Source organism: Odocoileus virginianus, chromosome 1 (genome assembly GCF_023699985.2).
Source record: "Odocoileus virginianus isolate 20LAN1187 ecotype Illinois chromosome 1, Ovbor_1.2, whole genome shotgun sequence".
In the NCBI taxonomy this organism is placed as follows: Eukaryota; Metazoa; Chordata; class Mammalia; order Artiodactyla; family Cervidae; genus Odocoileus; species Odocoileus virginianus.
Genome location: NC_069674.1, coordinates 79,210,476 through 79,229,048, shown reverse-complemented (window position 1 = coordinate 79,229,048; position 18,573 = coordinate 79,210,476). Strand labels below are relative to the sequence as shown.

General features: G+C 37.0%; 1 protein-coding gene across 2 annotated transcripts in view; it reads left to right on the top strand.

Moving 5' to 3' along the window:
• SEMA3D (semaphorin 3D) overlaps positions 1 to 18,573 on the top strand; it is a 218,927-nt gene that overhangs the window by 131,678 nt on the left and 68,676 nt on the right. For both annotated transcript variants that reach the window (XM_070470032.1, XM_070470028.1), the window contains 3 exons: positions 4,011 to 4,130; positions 8,994 to 9,087; positions 11,789 to 11,917. In XM_070470032.1, the coding sequence (XP_070326133.1) occupies positions 4,011 to 4,130; positions 8,994 to 9,087; positions 11,789 to 11,917 (343 nt within the window). The remainder of the gene's footprint in view (positions 1 to 4,010; positions 4,131 to 8,993; positions 9,088 to 11,788; positions 11,918 to 18,573) is intronic.

Below are 18,573 nucleotides of genomic sequence, written 5' to 3'. Positions count from 1 at the left end.
GAGTAGGTTGGAAGCATAGGAAGGAAGGAGAAATTCAGTTCTCTTCCAAGGTTGAGTATATCACTCACTGAGTTGAATTGTTTGATCATGTGCAGCAACCCTTACCATTGTGGCAATAGCTATAAATTAGTCAGCTTTCAGGGAAAATTAAAAAAAAGCTGCTTCTCAGAGTTTTCTTTCTTCATGCCTCACAGAATTACACCACCCTTATAATAGCTATGCAGGTTGCTAAGTGAATTAAATCAAGTTAATTATTGCTCGTGCTATTTAAGCAAAACTTAATGAAACTTGCGCACAAAAAGAAAACACAGAATCTTTGAGCCTTAAAAAATGTTATAAATTAAAAGAGAAAGACTTTTGTTTCACTTGAGGTACTAGTGTTTGGCTTAAATGACCACCCTAGGCAAAATTTAAAATAAGAGACTTTATCTTTTAGAATCTCTTCCCAGGTTTCTTTCCTTCTGGTGACCAATGCCTTTTCATTGCCTCCAGTCTTCTTAGAGAACTGTCTGCCGTCAACTTCATCGACAGGCAACTTTGGGCAGAACTGACTTTTGGGTAAACTGAGTCGGAGAATTCAGGACTGTCCCTAGAGTGTTCTGTTCCACGGCAGCCCAGTCTGAGAGAAGGGAGGAATTTCATAAATAAATCCTTGGTAATATCTCACCAAGTTAGGAACTAGCATAATGGGTTACTTCCCAGGGCTTGCTGCATCTTAATAAGTACTCCCAGAAAAGTTAAAGGATGTGGAATGTTTTAGGTGTGATTCAGAGCTTTTTCTTTATCATCACTCAAATTATATCTCCTTTGTGTGTGATATTTCACTCTGGGCCTTATTTGCCTTTTTAAACAGTGCTGTGTCTCACAGTCTCTAATCTTTTGGACTTTATAATTTATAATCTGGAAAGGCAGTTGTTTTATTTCTTTATACAAATATTTATTTCAAAGTCTTGTAAAATTACTGTGTTAGTCGGCTTGAGCTACCATAACAAAATACCATAAACTAGGCTGCTTTAACAACAGCCATTTATTTCTGACAATTCCGGAGCCTGGGAAGTCCAAGATCAAAGTGCAGGCCGACTTAGTTTCTAGGGAAAATTCTCTTCTTGGCTCATAGGTGGCCGTCTTCTGGTGGTATCTGTACAGGGCAGAGAAAGTGAGAGCAAGTGCCCTGGTCTCTTCTTGTGTTTACTTTTATTTTTTATTTATTATTACCCTTGTCTCTTCTTATAAAGGCATGAATCCTATCAGGAGGATTCCAGCCTCCTGACCTCTTCTAAGGCTTTTGTTACTGTTCAGTTGCCAAGTTTTGTCTGACTCTTTGCGACCCCCATGGACTGCAGCACACAAGGCTTGCCTGTCCCTCACCATCTCCTGGAGTTTTCCCAAGTTCATGTTCATTATATCGGTAGTACCATCCAACCATCTCATCCTCCGTCTCCCTCTTCTTCTTCTGCCTTCAATCTTTCCCAGCATTAGGGTTTTTTTCCAATGAATCAGCTGTTCACATCAGGTGGCCAAAGTATTGGAGATTCAGCATCCGTCATTCCAAAGAGTATTCTGGTTGATTTCCTTTAAGATTGACTAGTTTGATCTCTTTACTTTCCAAGGGACTCCCAAAAGTCTTCTAGCTACTTACTTCCTAAAAACCTGACCTCTGACCACCATCACCCTGGGGGTGTTAGGGTTTCAACCTATGAATTTGGGGAGGACATAAATATTCACTCCATAATCATTTTTCTCTAAATTCTATGACTCTGGTAACACAACTTTTGAAAAATTATGTAACTACTAGCAGTGAGGCAATCCCACCTCACTCCAGGCATATCCCGCTACACTCTCCCCCTCCCTGTGTACTATTTCTTATATAGATTTTACCCTTGCATAAACCTCTTTGTGGGGAAAAGACTAATAAGTAGAAGTCCCTTTACTGAACATGAGTGAGCAAGATGAAGGCTGGAGAATATTAGAATCTCTTACCCTACCAGTGAAGCCATCATTAGAATTTATCTGATGATCACCTACATTTTTACTCTTTTTTGCCCTGGCTTATCTCATGTTATTGAGTCATTTGTTCAAAACCAGTAGTAGGGCGAATTTTCTCTCTGAATTAAGTTTTCATTTGTGATTGTCTAACATTATATAAAAGAACATGAAGCTAGTTTTCTACAGTGCTTTTGTGTCAATAAAAAATAAATTCTCTTCATCAGATACCTTGATGGAAGGGTGAAAAACATATAATATGATTTTGTTAAGATTGTCTGCCAGATAAATTGTCTCAATGAATATAAAATTTTCCTTTCTTAGGAGTCTACATATAATACTTATATGAGAACATATATTAAATGTATGAAAATATTCAGGATATTAAGGATTCTACAGTATGATTTGCATATGAGAAAATAGGGCTTTCTTTTTTTGCAGCACAAACGTGTAACCGTATGTAGTTGTCCTGCTGCTATTAGAGAATTCTGACTCTTCCTACATGATAAACACCCTTCTCTTCTATGGCTAACTGAGGGACTGACTGATACTGTCCTCATTTAGTCTTAAGCAACTGCTTTGTTTGTAAGTAAGCAGAGAGCAGAAAACTCAGTAAGTTAGTTCTTTATAGAACTAATTTTTTTCTGTAGTGGAATGTGCAGATTTTATTCACTGGGATCTACAAATTCTTGAGACATAAGATTGCCAGGCCAGTGGGACAAGAAAGAACTAGGTACTAGAACCTCTGTACCACAGCTATACAGAAATAGCTATTTCCCCGAAAATCAGAACAGCCACTGAGAAACTGATTATTTTGTATAGATCAAAATCAGAGTATGTAATAGCAATTACTAAGTATTATATTCTTTATTTTCATGCACATAACAATCATAATCCTATCAGCTAAGTTATCATCTGCTGTTAAAAATATTTACTTAATTTAAAAAATCATCCTACCAGTTGGTTTTTGTCTTTTTTATTTTTTAATATTCTCCTCCTAACAACTCTAATGACAACAGTGACCTGACAGGTGAGGGACCTGTGGCCACTCAGGCAAGAGAAAATGGACCTTTTTTCTGAATCTCAGTGATTTCATAGTTTTCCAGCCTCCTTAGTAAACACTTGTCCATCTCCTAGGTATAGCTGATTTAAAATAAAAGTATACTATTGCCCAGTGTTTTCTTGGAGTCTTTGGGTCCAGGGATTATGAGGTTAGTTAAAAATTGTTTCCAGTAATTATGTAAAGGTAAGGAATGGCTTAGAGGAGATGAATTGAAAATAATGACTATTCTGAAAAATGGAGTCACTATTTACAAGCAGTTCAGCGATAGAAAATAATTAAGTTATAAAGATACACATTTCAAAGAATACTTTTAGGCTCAAGAATTTGGAAAAGAGGCAGAAATATAAGTATCTTAAAATTTTGACTTGGCATAAAAAATATTTATGGAAGAAACAGAAGTTCTTAAAATAAGCTGAAATTAAGCTAAGTCTTAAAGGCTCTGTAACATTGGAAAAAAAATGGAAATAAAGTGGTAGGGCATTCTGGAAAATAAGAATGGAATAATATATAGGAAGACGTCTGTGTTATGTGTTATGTTTAGTGTAGCTGATTCAGTTGAAACTGCACACAATATGATCTATATGGGACAGAAAATGTAGGAACATCAGAACATAATGTTTGGTTTGGGTTTGGCTCTGTAGGTAATTCTTGAAAGTAAGTATAGACACCTCTTTCATGCTCTGTATCTATTCATTCTGTGGCTCCCACTGAGTCTTACCATAGAAATGTGCATTCTAGTACTCTGGTTACTCAAAACCATAAAACTTCAAAAAAAGCTTCAAGTCATGGTTTCTAATTTGTTTTGCCTCCTTTGCTAAGTCAAGTGTTAAGCATTTCTCATAAATCTTCTTTATTTTAGCACTTATTTTTGATAATCAATCTACTTGGAAAGCAGATGGTATGAATGATACTTTGAAATACCTGAATTATATGCTAATGCTTTTATGTTTTTTATGCCCAATAGACAGAATGTGCAAATTTCATCAGAGTACTTCAACCCTATAACAAAACTCACGTTTATGTGTGTGGAACTGGAGCATTTCATCCAATATGTGGATATATTGATCTTGGAATTTACAAGGAGGTAATGTTGTGAAATAGCATGAAAACAATTTACTCTAATAGCATGTTATTTACTGCCTATGACATAAAATAAGTAGATTTGAATATAAAAGTTGAATCATTTTCTGTATGAACTAAGAACTTACGTTCCCAACCACTTTATAGATTATTACCATTTTGATTATCTGCTTTATCCACCTAATAAAAACTTCTTCTATTAAAAGTTTTTTAGTGACATGATTAAAATTAATAGTGTAAAATGTTGAATGTGCTTGTTTTCTAGGCTCTATGTACAGCTTTATTTTCTCTTGAGCTTCCTACATAACTAGATCTATTTATGATGTTGCTGTCGGTAAAAATTCGTTTCCTATAAGACCTTGTGACAGAATGGTATCTTCTAAATAACTTAATTTTTCCCATCCAACAAATTTGACCTGTTGCATATGTTTACAATAGCAGACACTAAATACAGATAATTTTAATGATTTTCTTAAAATTGTATAGTTAGTTGTTATCATACTTGGTATCATACTAGACTTATTTCTGCCAGACCAAATTGGCATAGTGGAAATGTAGGAAGTATTAATTAGGAGTAATGCATTCCATCTATCAATGAGCATTTCAATAAATGAGAAACATACATACTGCAATAATTTAATCAACATTAATTTGTTAGAGTGCTTAATTTGTGTCATGGCCTGTGCCAGGCACTTTACATGGATTGTGTTTTGGAATTTCGCAACACTCTTAATGAAGTTCGTACCTCTTAGTTCAGTTCAGTCATTCAGTCATGTCTGACTCTTTGCGACCCCATGAACCGCAGCACGCCAGGCCTTCCTGTTCATCACCAGCTCCCGGAGTCCACCCAAACCCATGTCCATTGAGTTGGTGATGCCATCCAACCATCTCATCCTCTGTCGTCCCCTTCTCCTCCTGCTCTCAATCTTTCCCAGCACCAGGGTCTTTTGTACCTTTATACCTTTATAACTCCCAGTTTGCAAATTAGTGAAAATGGAATCTCAGTGGAATGAAATAACATGCCTAAGATTACCCAGCTGATAAATGGTCTAGCAAGGAATTGAACCCAAGTAGTCTATCTCTAGAGCAAACATGCCCATCTGAGCTTTAGAATCTGTACTGTAAAGCATTACTTTGTATGGGTTGATGTTGATGGGTTACACTGTCATCCTTATGTTTATTTATATACTTCTTGTGACTAACCACACATATTTTAAGGGTATTTGGCTGTGTGTTTGAAAGTAAAATATGGGCTCATAGTACAGGTTTCTTTGCATTGATTTAACTGATTCAAGCAGAGATCAAACCCATAACTGTGGCTGGATAAATTTTTCTCTCTAACCAACTTGTCTAACCAGCCCAGACCCAATGGTTTGAAAGAAAAGCAATCCTGATAGTTAAATCTCTGAACCACTAGGAGACTTGGCAACTTGAATCCATCATTCTTTGTTGCTGGTGTAATGTTCTGTTGCCTGGCTTTGATGAAGGGTAATATATAACAGTGGCTCATAGCATAGGGTGTAATTATATGAGATAGCCCCACAACTTGGATGTATTTTGAGGCCTGGGGCTAAAGGCCAAACTCACAACCTGCTGAGGGATGCAAATAGTGTTCTTTAACTCCTAAAAGTGGAAAGTACTGAAAAGGAATTTAGAAGGAGCTAATTACTTAGCTTGAAACTGTCAAAAAGCCCTGGGGCCGCCAAACTTACAGGTTCTGTGAATGAGAGCGTTATTGGTGAACAGGGGTATTGAGCCTTGTGAATTTCTCACTAGTCTGGAAGACAGGTAATTGTATGGCAACACTGCCTGAAGACTATCCACTTCTGAAATGAATTATTAGTCCCAGGATTCACTGTCCAGCTCAGAGAGAAGGCATGACATTCTCAACTAGATAAGGTTGCTTCTAAGATGACTTGGAAGAGGGAACAGTAACACAGAGATGGAGGAGAGAAGTGTGTAGAGTCCCCCTTCTTGGGGGACACTTTTGTGTCGGGGACAACGAGAAGAAAGAGGAAAGAACTGAAATGAATCCCAGATTTCTATCTTTGGCAGTGAGCTGGAGAATAGTGTTATTTATTGAGGTGAGACGAATAACAAATTTGTGGGGAAAATGGTGAGTTAGTTTTATACATTCTGTTTTTGAGAAATGCTCTGTAGGTCATGCCAAGTGGGCAGTTGGATCTGGATTTCAGGATAGAGGTCAGGGCTGTTGACAACAACTGAGAATTTGAACATGGGGAGCCAGAGTTTGAATTATGGCCCCGGTCATTTACCAGCTCCATGGCCTTCTGCATATACTTTCTAAGCTTCTGTTTATTCAGCAAAAGATGATGATAATAATAGTAACTCACAGAGTTATTTTAAGAATAAAATGAGAAAACGATTGCGTGGGCTTTGGCATATCACTTCTCCATTCTGGGCTCTTAATACTCAGCTGTATTAGGCAACAAGAACACAGAAAGATAAAAAGGCAAGTATTTGCAAAGTATGTATATAAACTTTATTTAAAAATAATGTCTGCCATCTATCTATCCACAATACTGGGGGTGCCTGATAGTTTTTTAATAGTTAGCTTGGAAGCATATTCTTTCCTCTGGAATCTCCCTTTGCTACTGCAAACCTCATATTAAATATTAATAGTATTTGTCATTAATATGCTATTAACAATAACTTTGCCATGTTGTTGTGATGATTAAAATTTCCCATTCTTACCTTCTTCTGTCTTTACTTCAACAGTATTTCTCTGTGTGTAGTTTGGACAGGTGCTTTTTGTGTAGTGAATTAGGTGGGGCCAATCTTATAAAATTAAAATTGTCTCAAAAGTTAAAGTGTCATGTAATTCAGTTTATCTCAGGAAGTCCATTGTATCAGCCTTTATTTTTGACATCATTTTCCTGTTGATGTCCTTGACTCTGGCTCAAGGAAACCTGCTTTCCTGTTCTCTCCTTTCTCCAGGAGATTATAAGGGAGACCTTGTCCTTAGCCTCCACAGATAACAATTTTATGGGCTTATCTTGAGAATTTCATGAAATATTACATTTGACAACAGGAGTCTGTACAGTTACAAGGATTTATCTAGGACTTTGTATCAACTATGACATTGTCCCAGATACTTTCTTAGGTTTTCTTTTTTAGCTTTTTACGATAATCTTCTGGCACACCAGAATTCAGTTTACTTTTTCCCTTTACAGCGTCCCATTATAGGCTTTAGAGTCAACAGTTCTGTTTGACCTGTGGAGAATAATGTGCCCTTAATGATATTTAAACATTCTTAAGGGCTGTGATCTGTAGGTGTTTTTTCCTGACATATCTATAGCCCCATCCACGGTTGGGAAACATGCCCTAAAAGTGTTCTCATTGGACTTTTTTCATGCCTAGGCGCCACTATCACAACTTATCATTAGCTGAACTGTTCTAACTAAACATACTTGAGCTTGATCATGTTACATGGTCATGGTGAGTCTATAAATTAATTTCAGCACATTTTTAAATCCGTGAATTTGAGATCTTGAGATTAGATTTGTTAAGAGCATGAACTTTGGAGACAGCTCTGAGTTCAAGCTCCTCCTCTGCCTCTTATTCATTATGTGATGCTGAACAAGATCTTTCTCGCTTTTACTCTGAATATTCCTCTTGTAAAGCTGGAATTCATAAAGTAGCCCCATCTTTACATTTATGGTGACGATTCATTGAGATAATGTACATGAAATTCCTGCTTGTGGTTAGTATGTATTAACTGTTAAATACCATCACTCTTAGTATTAAAGCTTATTTTCTTAAAACTGTTAAATAGCAATTGTTAATCATGCTATTTAAATTAGTATTGCTATTTTTTAATAAGGCAGTATTTACTGTTAGTACTGTTTAAAAGAAAAAGATGTGAAATGTCACATCATACAAGAATAATAATCCAAATAATCAATTTTTTTCTCTCCCTTTTGCTTCTTTGCTTGCTTTCTAGATAAGTGGCACTGAATGATTCCTTTTAATTGCATGTGTGTTCTGATATAACTCTGTAGATATGCCATCTAGAGAGAATGTCAGAAATGCTGAATTTCACTAGCACATTTGCAGGCTGAGTCATCAGTCTTTTTGCTGGATGCAGTGTTGTCATTGTTATGAAACACTCAAACTCATGGGGCCATATTCATTATACATTCATATTTTTCTTGGAAAGTTCAACTTAAGATGTTTTTTTTCCCCTGAATATTAGAAGTCTGCCAATGCCATTTTGTCTGTGGCCACTATTATAAAAATAAATGTTCCTGCCAAAATAACTGTGTGGCTTTAATGTGCATAGTGTTTTCATAATAGTGAAAATACTACACTGGAATTTTTTTTGCCCACATGTATCAATAGCTCTGAAAATGAACTGCCTGCCTTACAACACTTTTATGTCACTAAAATTACAAAGTATCATAAGGCTTAAGTAACATGGTATAGTTGTAGATGCTTAGGTAGATAGACCATCATAGTTCTGAAAGTATGATTATTAAATTTATTTCTTAGAGGAGGAAACTGGCTTATTAGACTCAGTAAATTAGTTATTAGGCTTAAGATATAGGATTGCTTGATAGTGATTTTGATGATGATAGTGGTCCAGGCTAAATGAATTGATGAAGGCATTGAAAAATTCATTCATTATTATAATTACTACTTAGGGCAAATGGAGACCAAAACATGGGAACTGAGTCTTGCCAGAAATAATATTTGTGGAAGAGTTAAGAAGCACAACTTGATGGACATGCTATATGCTCAGTTTTTGTTGAATTAATGAGTTAGAATTTAGTTCTTATCTCCTATGTTCTTACTGATTCTGATATTTTAAAAAAAATCACTCTTCTGTTAATATTTCTCTTAACAGGAAGTTATTTTCAAACTAGACACACACCATTTGGAGTCTGGCAGACTGAAATGTCCCTTTGATCCTCAGCAGCCTTTTGCTTCAGTAATGACAGGTAAGAGCAGTAAAGGATATTTCTTGCTTTTAGGTGTTTTTCTAAAAAGGTGTGTGTAGATTCAACCACACTGTGTTAGTGAGTTAAAGATTATTTTGGATTAATCATCCACTCACTGTTTGGTGGTAGTTTTTTAGCGTCATGTCTCTCTGTACTTAGCTCCTTATCCATAAAGTGAGTCTCCAGTAATCCTTAATGTCTGCACAGGTACATGTTAAATGAACTTCAGGTTGAAAAGGCTGAAATGTGTTTAATGCAAAAGACATTCATATGTGCTATAATTTTACATATAGATAACTCAGATTTTCTTATATTTAGCTTATATGCCCTTATTTGGTTCATTATGGCAGATAAATTTAGCAATTCTTTGAACATAATATATTACAAAATATTGAAGATTTGAGTGGGAGAAGTAATAATAAGATACAAGTGGATAAATTAATAAAACAAATAAATCAAACTATAGAACACAGACAATAGAATGGCGTAACTCCTCTCCCCTCAATTTCACCATAACCTGATTGAATTGATAGAAATGTAACATTTTTGCTAGCACATTCAGTTTTCTCTTGCTTGCATACATCATAAATTCTCTTATAGGAGGAACATCGTGTTTAAAGAATGTAGAACTGTGTGGTCTGAAGTCTTTTCTGTGGAATGTCGACATGACCTCTGACCTCTAAGTTTCAGCCATTATAAGGACTGCTTTTGTCTTGGTTTTGTTCATGACTTTAGTTTCTTTTCATTTAACTTGTCCATCAGGTGTTTGAATAGACTATCAAGAGTGACACACCATGACATTTTAATTTTCACCTTGTGAGAACCAGTGCTCTTCTTTGAAGTGAAAGTGTGTGTGTTTTGAAAATTATGTGACTAATGTTCAGTCATTATCCTCAGAAAATGAGGTCGGTGATTTGTGACTCTGATCTGTCAGATGGAGTTGACACACCTTTAACAATAGACTGTAGACATTGGTGACCCCTGAACCCCTAAGTAATTTAAATACAAAGAAGACGCTTATAAAACTTGGATATAGAGATCCAACTTTTATGTTGAAATATACATTTTTTTTTTTCCTGGCAAAATGAATGTTTGACGTTTTATGTTTCAAATTAATGGTGTATTTCCTTTATGTCTCTACTGATGCTGTTGTTTGGTTCTTCTACTTTTAAAAATTTGCTCCACAATGAAATATTGTCTTGCACCATATGTTTTTAAGAGATGGAATCAGTAAGATGTCTACATTTATTTTATATAACTGGGAACCTCCCTGGTGGTCCAGTGATACCACTCTGCCTTCCTGTTGCAGAGGGCACAGGTTCAATTCCTGGTCAGGGAATAAGATCCCATACGTTGCACTGTGTGCAACATACAGTTGTACTTGACATAACTGGATTTCTCTCTTTTATGTGCACGTGTGAGTGTGTTCCCCCTGCCCCCACCTTTGGAAGTTGACTATTGTCATGAATAGTTAGGTTGGTTGTCTCACATTGTTCACTAAAAGTTTTATTTCAGTGGATGTAATTGGAGGATTTTTTAAAATATCTGAATCACTTATTTATGCAAAGGCAGAATTTTAAAGATATGTTTCTGAGAAAATTGACTTTTAGTGATTGTAGTTGTTCTTATATTGGCTTTAAAAAACCTAAATGCTCTGTAGAGATTTAGCTATTTTTTAAAATTTTAGTCTATTAAGTATAACTCAAAGTAGTTGAATATAAAGATTTCTTGGAACAGAGGCTTAGCTCTCAAAGGGCCAACATGTTCTACTGTGGGGACTGCATTCTTCCTGCCATACCCCGCTTCTAACAATGTGCTAACTTGCATCAGGAACGTGGACCACCACTCCCCATTTCTCCTCTCTCGCCCCTTGCATCCTTTTCTTTCCCCTTCTCCCACCTGTCTCCCTTCTATCCTTTCTTCCTCTCCTCTCCCTCATCTTAAACTCCTCTGCCCTCTCTTCCTCATTCTTTCCACTGTCCTTCTCCTTCGCCACCTCTCTCTGCCTCTGGCATCCCTCCTTCTCTTCTCTTCTCTCTCTCCTGTCTCTGGTAAGACATGGATATTTACTTTACACAAATAACAGGACAAAGAAGTTTGGTATGCGGTAATGGCCACATCTTTCCCTTTTCAGAAAGTCCTGTTTATCAGAACTATTAGAAACATGATTAGCTACAAGGAATGCAACATGTTATAATTACAAAGTATGACTTCAGTGCTGAAAGCCCCCTTTCAGCAGAGGTTAGGCAAAGAAAAGTTGTGGTCACTGAGGTTGTGTCAGTTAAGTAAATACTAATTACACAATCCATTCCTCGTTATGGCGTTTACTTTTTAAATTTTTTTTGTGTGTGTTGTTACAAAGAGGGACTCCTAATTATGACATATCTTTGAATTATTTGTGAGGAGAGGGAAAGAAGAGGAGCTCCTCCATAACAGAATCTAAATGCATGTGCAATTATTAATTCAGGAGACTTTGGCCTTTTTTATATTCAAGTATTTGTAATCAGCTTACCAAAGTTTATTGAGTTATTTTTTCTTCAGCTGAGCAGATTTTTCAAAATCGGAAGGGGAAATTTACAAAACAATATATTCTGATGTATGCAGTAAACATCTTGGGTTTCATGTTGTGAAATTGGTCTGTTGTCAGTAGTGTCTGCTGGTAAACTCTTAGAAGTCCTGTGTATTCTCTTCTCCCTTGCAGATGAGTATCTCTACTCTGGAACAGCTTCTGATTTCCTTGGCAAGGACACTGCATTCACGCGGTCCCTTGGGCCTACTCATGACCACCATTACATCAGAACTGACATTTCAGAGCACCACTGGCTCAATGGTTAGTGATTTTCGCACTTTTTTTTTTTTTATTTTGCCTTTGCTTTTGGGTAGATAAGAAACTCAGGGTTATTCATTCATCTGTGTTTTGGAAGTTATTTAGCTCAATATATAAAATACACTTGAAAGCGTTCCTCACTGTGTTAGAGAGATCTCCAGGACTTGTTGCATATATAATAATAATAATAATAGCTGACGTTTATTGTGCTGTGGTCCTTGACATTGTTCCATACTCTACTTGATTTTTTAAAATATTCACAATGTTTTAATGTGAGGGATGTGTTATTATTGTTACGTGCTTTTTAAAGATGAATAAACTGAGGTAGAAAGAAGTTGAGTAATTTGGTCAAGATCTTAGAACTTGTCAGTTGCTGAGCTGGAGTTCAAATTGGCAGTCTTTCTCCTATAGCCTGTTTTTTAATGACTAAGCCAAATACTGTCTATGAACATAATAGAAAGGGGTTAGATTGTAATGCTGACTTCTTTTGCTTAAAAAAATAATTTTTCTTTTGATTAAAACATGTCTCTCCAAAATTTTAAGCATATTGATATTAATTTGATTATTTTTGTGTTTAAGGTCATACAGCGTTTAGAGTTTTTAACAACAAAAAAGACCTCCTAAATGAATTTATTTAATGGAAGGAATGGTGAAAACCCTTTTTTTTTTTCCTTTTGCCCTACTGCTTTCCAACAGGTCAGGTTTTTATCATGATTTTCTACAGTTTTCTAGTTAACGTAGGAACTTATTTCACCACATGGCAGAATAACAACAGCGCTATTTAAGCAGGCACACAGCATTTCCCATTCCCACTAAAACCCATAAATATTAGGTTTTAGTTGAGGAGGACTGGGTAGAGATTTCCTTGGGGCTATCTCTGTATCTCTCAGTATCATTCAAGCTGTGACAATATAAACAAAAGGGAAAAACACTTTTAAAACATTTCTTTAGTCAAAACCTCCAGATCCATTTGTTTACACAACAATGTGATCCATTGACCAAGAGAGAACCCTATTAATAGAGTAAACAAACTTAGAATATCCCCAACTAAGTGATAACTGTTAACTTCTTAACACTTGTGCAAAGCAGGACCATATCCTTGACTATTGTGAGGTTTTTGTGGCAATAACTTGGTTTGAGAATGACTTCATAGATTTTACCAGAAGAAAAGCTTAGTTATCTGTTCAGGTAACAAAATATTATGGCTTTAAAGTGAAGTATAAATTGTATTTCCCAGTCTTGGGATGGCAAATGTCATCATATTGCCACTCATTGAAGAGATTATTCTATTTTTTCCTTACCAGTGGCATGTCCAGAAGAAGACAGCAGTATTGCCAAGACAATAAATGTGAGAAATATGTATTCAGCTTTTATTTGTCTAGCATGCTGTTCTTAGTGCTATGAGAAGAGAATTACAAAGTAGGAAACTTGTGTTGGTTTAACTTGTTATTGATGAGCAGCTTTTACAGTCCTATGATAAACCGAATGCTGTCCAGCCCATTGGGCCTGCAGGGATTATAGGGGAAGGTTGCCAACCTCCTGGATGATGAATGCCCAAAGCATCAGAAGAGATGGTTGATGGGGCTGAAAAGCTGTGAATGTTTTCCTGAAACTATTGTGAAGTTATATATTATTTAATTTTTTATTTCAGCTTTTTATTTTATTGAAGTGTAATTGATTTACAGTGTTGCATTAATTTATGCCATATAGCAAAATGAATCAGATATTTATTGAATATAGCTCTCTGTGTTATACAGTTGGAATTTGTTGTTTATCCATCCTGTTTATACTGGTTTGCATCTCCTAATCCCGGACTCCCAGTCCTTTCATCCCCCACCCCTCTTGCCCTTGGCAACCTGTTCTCTATGTCTATGAATCTGTTTCTGTTTCACAGATTTGTTCATTTGTGTCGTATTTTAGATTCCACATATAAGTGATATCATATGGTATTTGTCTTTCTCTTTCTGACTTATTTTGCTTCATATAATAATCTGTAGTTCCATCCATAATGCTGCAAATGACATTATTTCTTTTTTTTATGGCTGAATATTATCCCATTGTATATAAATATACCACATCTTCTTTACTTTCTTTATCCATTCATATGTTGATGGGTTTAATTCTTTTTTTGTGTGTCTTTTTTTTAAGGTATAATTGACAAATAACATTTCACTAGTTTCAGGTATACAACATAATAGTTGATACTTGTATATATTGTAAAATGATCACCATAATAAGTCTAGCTAGCTTCTGTCAACACCTATAGAGAATTTTCCTTCTTGTGATGAGAACTTAAGATTTACTCTTAGCAACTTTTGAAAAAAAAAGAAAAAGATTTACTCTTAGCAACTTTCAAATATTCAATAAACTGTTATTAACTACAGTCTTCATGATGTACATTACATCTTCAAAAGTTACTTATTTTATAACTGGAAAGTTGTATCTTTTGGCCTACCTTTACTAATTCCCTAATCTTAACCAGAGAATCAGATCTTTGTTTTTTATAGAGATAACTGATAATTTACAGTAAGGGAAGTAAGGAGGAGGACAGAGAGAGAAGGGCCATTACACCAAAGATAGTAAATTGAGGTTGGAACAGAACAAAAGTGGTGGCAATGGAGGTGGATGTGGGAATATACAGCAACAAATAATTGAAACAGAAGATATTGTTTGGGAATAGAGGAAACCAAGGATATGAGCAAGAATGCAAGAGATTTGGGGTACTGGAAGTCAGTGGGAAGAAAGTAATTGAAGGGAGAAAGTAGAAGTCTCACTGAATTGAATGCAGGAAACTGATGAAGAATTAGAATTACCATTTATACTTGTAGATTGTTTAAGGCAGATTTCTTTGTCCTTGTTGTTGTTTAATTGCTTAGTTGTGACTGACTCTTTGTGACCCTATGCACTATGGCACACCAGGCTTCCCTCTCTTTCACCATCTCCCTAAGCTTGCCCAAACTCATGTCCATTGAATCAGTGATGCCATCCAACCATCTCATCCTCTGTCCCCTTCTCTTGTCCCCTTCTTCTCCTGCCTTCAGTCTTTCCCAGCATCAAGGTCTTTTCAAATGAGTCAGTTTTTCGTATCAGGTGGCCAAAATATTGGAATTTCAGTTTCAGCATCAGCCCTTTCAATGAATATTCAGGGTTGTTTCCTTTAGGACTGATTGGTTTGATCTCCTTGCAGTCCAAGGGACTCTCAAGAGTCTTCTCCAGCACCACAGTTAGAAAGCATCAATTCTTCGGCACTCAGCCTTTTTATCAGAGAAGGCAATGGCAACGCACTCCAATACTCTTGCCTGGAAAATTCATGGATGGAGGGTAGGCTGCAGTCCATGGGGTCGAAAAGAGTCGCATACGACTGAGTGACTTCACTTTCACTTTTCACTTTCATGCACTGGAGAAGGAAATGGCAACCCACTCCAGTGTTCTTGCCTGGAGGATCCCAGGGACGGGGGAGCCTGGTGGGCTGCCGTCTATGGGGTCACACGGAGTCAGACACGACTGAAGGGACTTAGCAGCAGCAGCAGCAGCAGCCTTTTTATGGTCCAACTCTCACAACTGTACATGACTACTGTAAAAACAATAGCTTTGACTACATGGATCTTTGTTGGCAAAGTAATGTCTTTGCTTTTTAATATGCTGTCTAGGTTTGTCATAGCTTTTCTTCAAGGAGCAATCATCTTTTAATTTCAAGCATCTTTTAGTTTTCATAATAAGAGGGATGGTATAACCTAGTCTGCCCTGGACATTTTCAGTTTACCTTTGCTGTTCTTTAACTCTGAAGTGTCCGAATTTAGACACAAATTACAGCTCTGTTTCTGTGTAACTTAATTACAGAAGTTTTAAATCTTTACTATCACTTATTTGTGACTTTGGTCAAACCTTTCTGAGCATTTAAATTTTTTGTCTAAAAATTTGGCATAAATTCTCTGGGGAATTCTCTGGCAGCCCAGCGCTTTCACTGCTGAGGGCCCAAATTCAATCCCTGGCCAGGAAACTAAGATCTCACATGCTATGTAGTACAGCCAAAATAAATAAATAATACATTTTAAAAATAAAAATAACAATTTGGCATAATGATAGTATCTGTTCCCTGGGTGTTACAAAAATTAAATTGTATAGGGAAGTCTGATTAAAGACAATTGTAAAAGCAATTCAGTGTCAATATTATCCTCACCCTCATTGTCATTATTCCTGAAGGTGAGAGAAGCAGCAGGTGGGACTAAAGACCTGGGTGCTCTGATTCTCTGACATCTGTTTAATACTTAGCATTTTTAGATAATAGCCATCTGTTCTTCCTCTGTCTCTGTAATTCTGTGATCTTATCTATTCTAATAGCTTTAAATGTTTTCTCTGTTTTAGTGTTTTCTCAAACTGCATTTCCAACCTTTCCCTGTAACTGTGCTGTGCTTAGTTGCTTAGTCATGTCTGACTCTTTTTGACCCCATGGACTGTAGCCCGCCAGGCTCCTCTGTCCATGGGGATTCTCCAGGCAAGAATACTGGAGTGGATTGTCATGCCCTCCTCCAGGGGATCTTCCCACCCAGGGATTGAATGCAGGTCTCCTGCATTGCAGGTGGATTCTTTACCATCTGAGCCACCAGGGAAGCCCAAGAATACTGGAGTGAGTAGCCCATCCCTTCTCCAGGGGATCTTCCAACCCAGGAACCAAACCGGGGTCTCCTGCATTGCAGTCGGATTCTTTACCAGCTGAGCTACCAGGGAAGCCCCTTCCTGTAACTAAGTTCTCTTAAAAGTATTGATTTGAATGTCTTACATTTTCATCTCAGTTTAAACAAAAGGAACTAGTTGCTTAATATGGGAATAAAGATACCTTAGCCTTGGCCTTGATTGTGCCATTGAAATCATTTGAGATTTATACAGGTTGTTTAGTGACCTTTTGCCTGAGTTTCTTTGAATAGTAAATAGATGTAGAAAACAATAATTGGATTTAAAATCTAAAATCCTGGGAGTCTAATTCAAAATTTTCTTGTTTTCCCTTTCTAAACTGCCCTTCAATACCTATTTCCTGATTTTAATCTATCATAAAGTTCTTAATTTCATCCACCCAGTAGCCTTGAAGTTATCTTTAATTTCTTCCTCTCCTTTATCTCCCTTTATCTAATCTATCACTAAGAGCCTTTACTTCCTTCAAAATATCTGTTGACCTTGTTTTTTCCATGGCCACCATCTTTCTTTAGGTCTCCATCACCTTGTCTCTGTTTTATTGCCACTATTTTATTGTTTGTTAACCCGTTTCCCTATTCTGGTCTCTTCTGCTTCAAATTAATTTTATATAGCTTCCATCCACTTACTGTTATTAGGCACTTTTAAAGTATTATCTCAGTTAGTGGTATAATTTTGAGAGAATTACTATTTCCACTTTATAGTTGGGGGTAGATTAGAAATCAGATTAATAGTCTGTGGTGAGACAGTTATTGTGCGATTGAAACTCAGGTAGGTGTCTCTAGCTCTAGACACTTTATTCTTTCCGTTGTACAATACAGCCCGTCAACCTCAATTCTGATCTCGTGATTGCCCATCCGCTGCTCTTGCAGCCTCACTGCAGTCAGGGTCCACATCTCCATGCCATGTTGAGCAACAGCAAACTGAAGATGTGCGTCTGCTTGTGGAGGCCACAGCAAATAGAGAACATGTGGGTTAGGCAAGCGATGTGGAAGCCCTACACAGCTGTAGCCAATATTGTGAACATTTGCTAAGGGATGGGCTGGCCAGAATCAGAAGAGCACATGCGTCAGGAGACAGTCTGTCAGAAGCTTCCAGGTCCGAGGAAACTATGGCAGAGCAAAGGAAAAATGGTAGAAACTGTATGAGATTCTTGTAAAGACATGCTAAGGGAGAAGATTGACTTTTGGGGGGACATTTCTATTCTCCATTCTGAGAAGAGGCTATTTTCCAGATATAGTCAGCCTAGTATCCAAAGATCAGAGAAGGCAGTGGCACCCCACTCCATACTCTTGCCTGGAAAATCCCACGGACAGAGAGCCTATTAGGCTGTGGTCCATGGGATCGCTAAGAGTCGGACACGACTGAGCGACTTCACCTTCACTTTTCACTTTCATGCACTGGAGAAGGAAGTGGGAACCCACTCCAGTGTTCTTGCCTGGAGAATCCCAGGGGTGGGGGAAGCCCAATGGGTTGCCGTCTATGGGGTCGCACAGAGTCGGACACGACTGAAGTGACTTGGCAGCAGCAGCAGCAGTATCCAAAGATAGAGGTCAGAGGAGTCATCTGGATAGTGTCAGGAATACAGAGAGACAAAAAAGCAATGGTTGTTAAAGGAGCTGGGCTTGGGGGTTAGACATTATCTTATTCAACCTTACATTCCACAAACTGAGACTCAGTGTGAAGAAGGGATGTATTCAGGTCTCCTAACTGCCAGGTCCATCCTTCCCTTACAATATCAAACTTCTGACAAAAGTATCATATCATGTCTCCTGAATTTTGGTGGCAGTTATGGAGATAAAAACTCTTTCCTCTTTAAACTGGACCTGACACAGCAGAGTTGCTGATATAGGCTACTTGCTCCAAAGCTGTTCTGTCCAATATGGTAGACAGTAGCCACTCATGGCTATTTAAATTTAAACTAATTAAAATTAACTAAAATTTAGTTTCTTAGTCACTCTAATCATGTT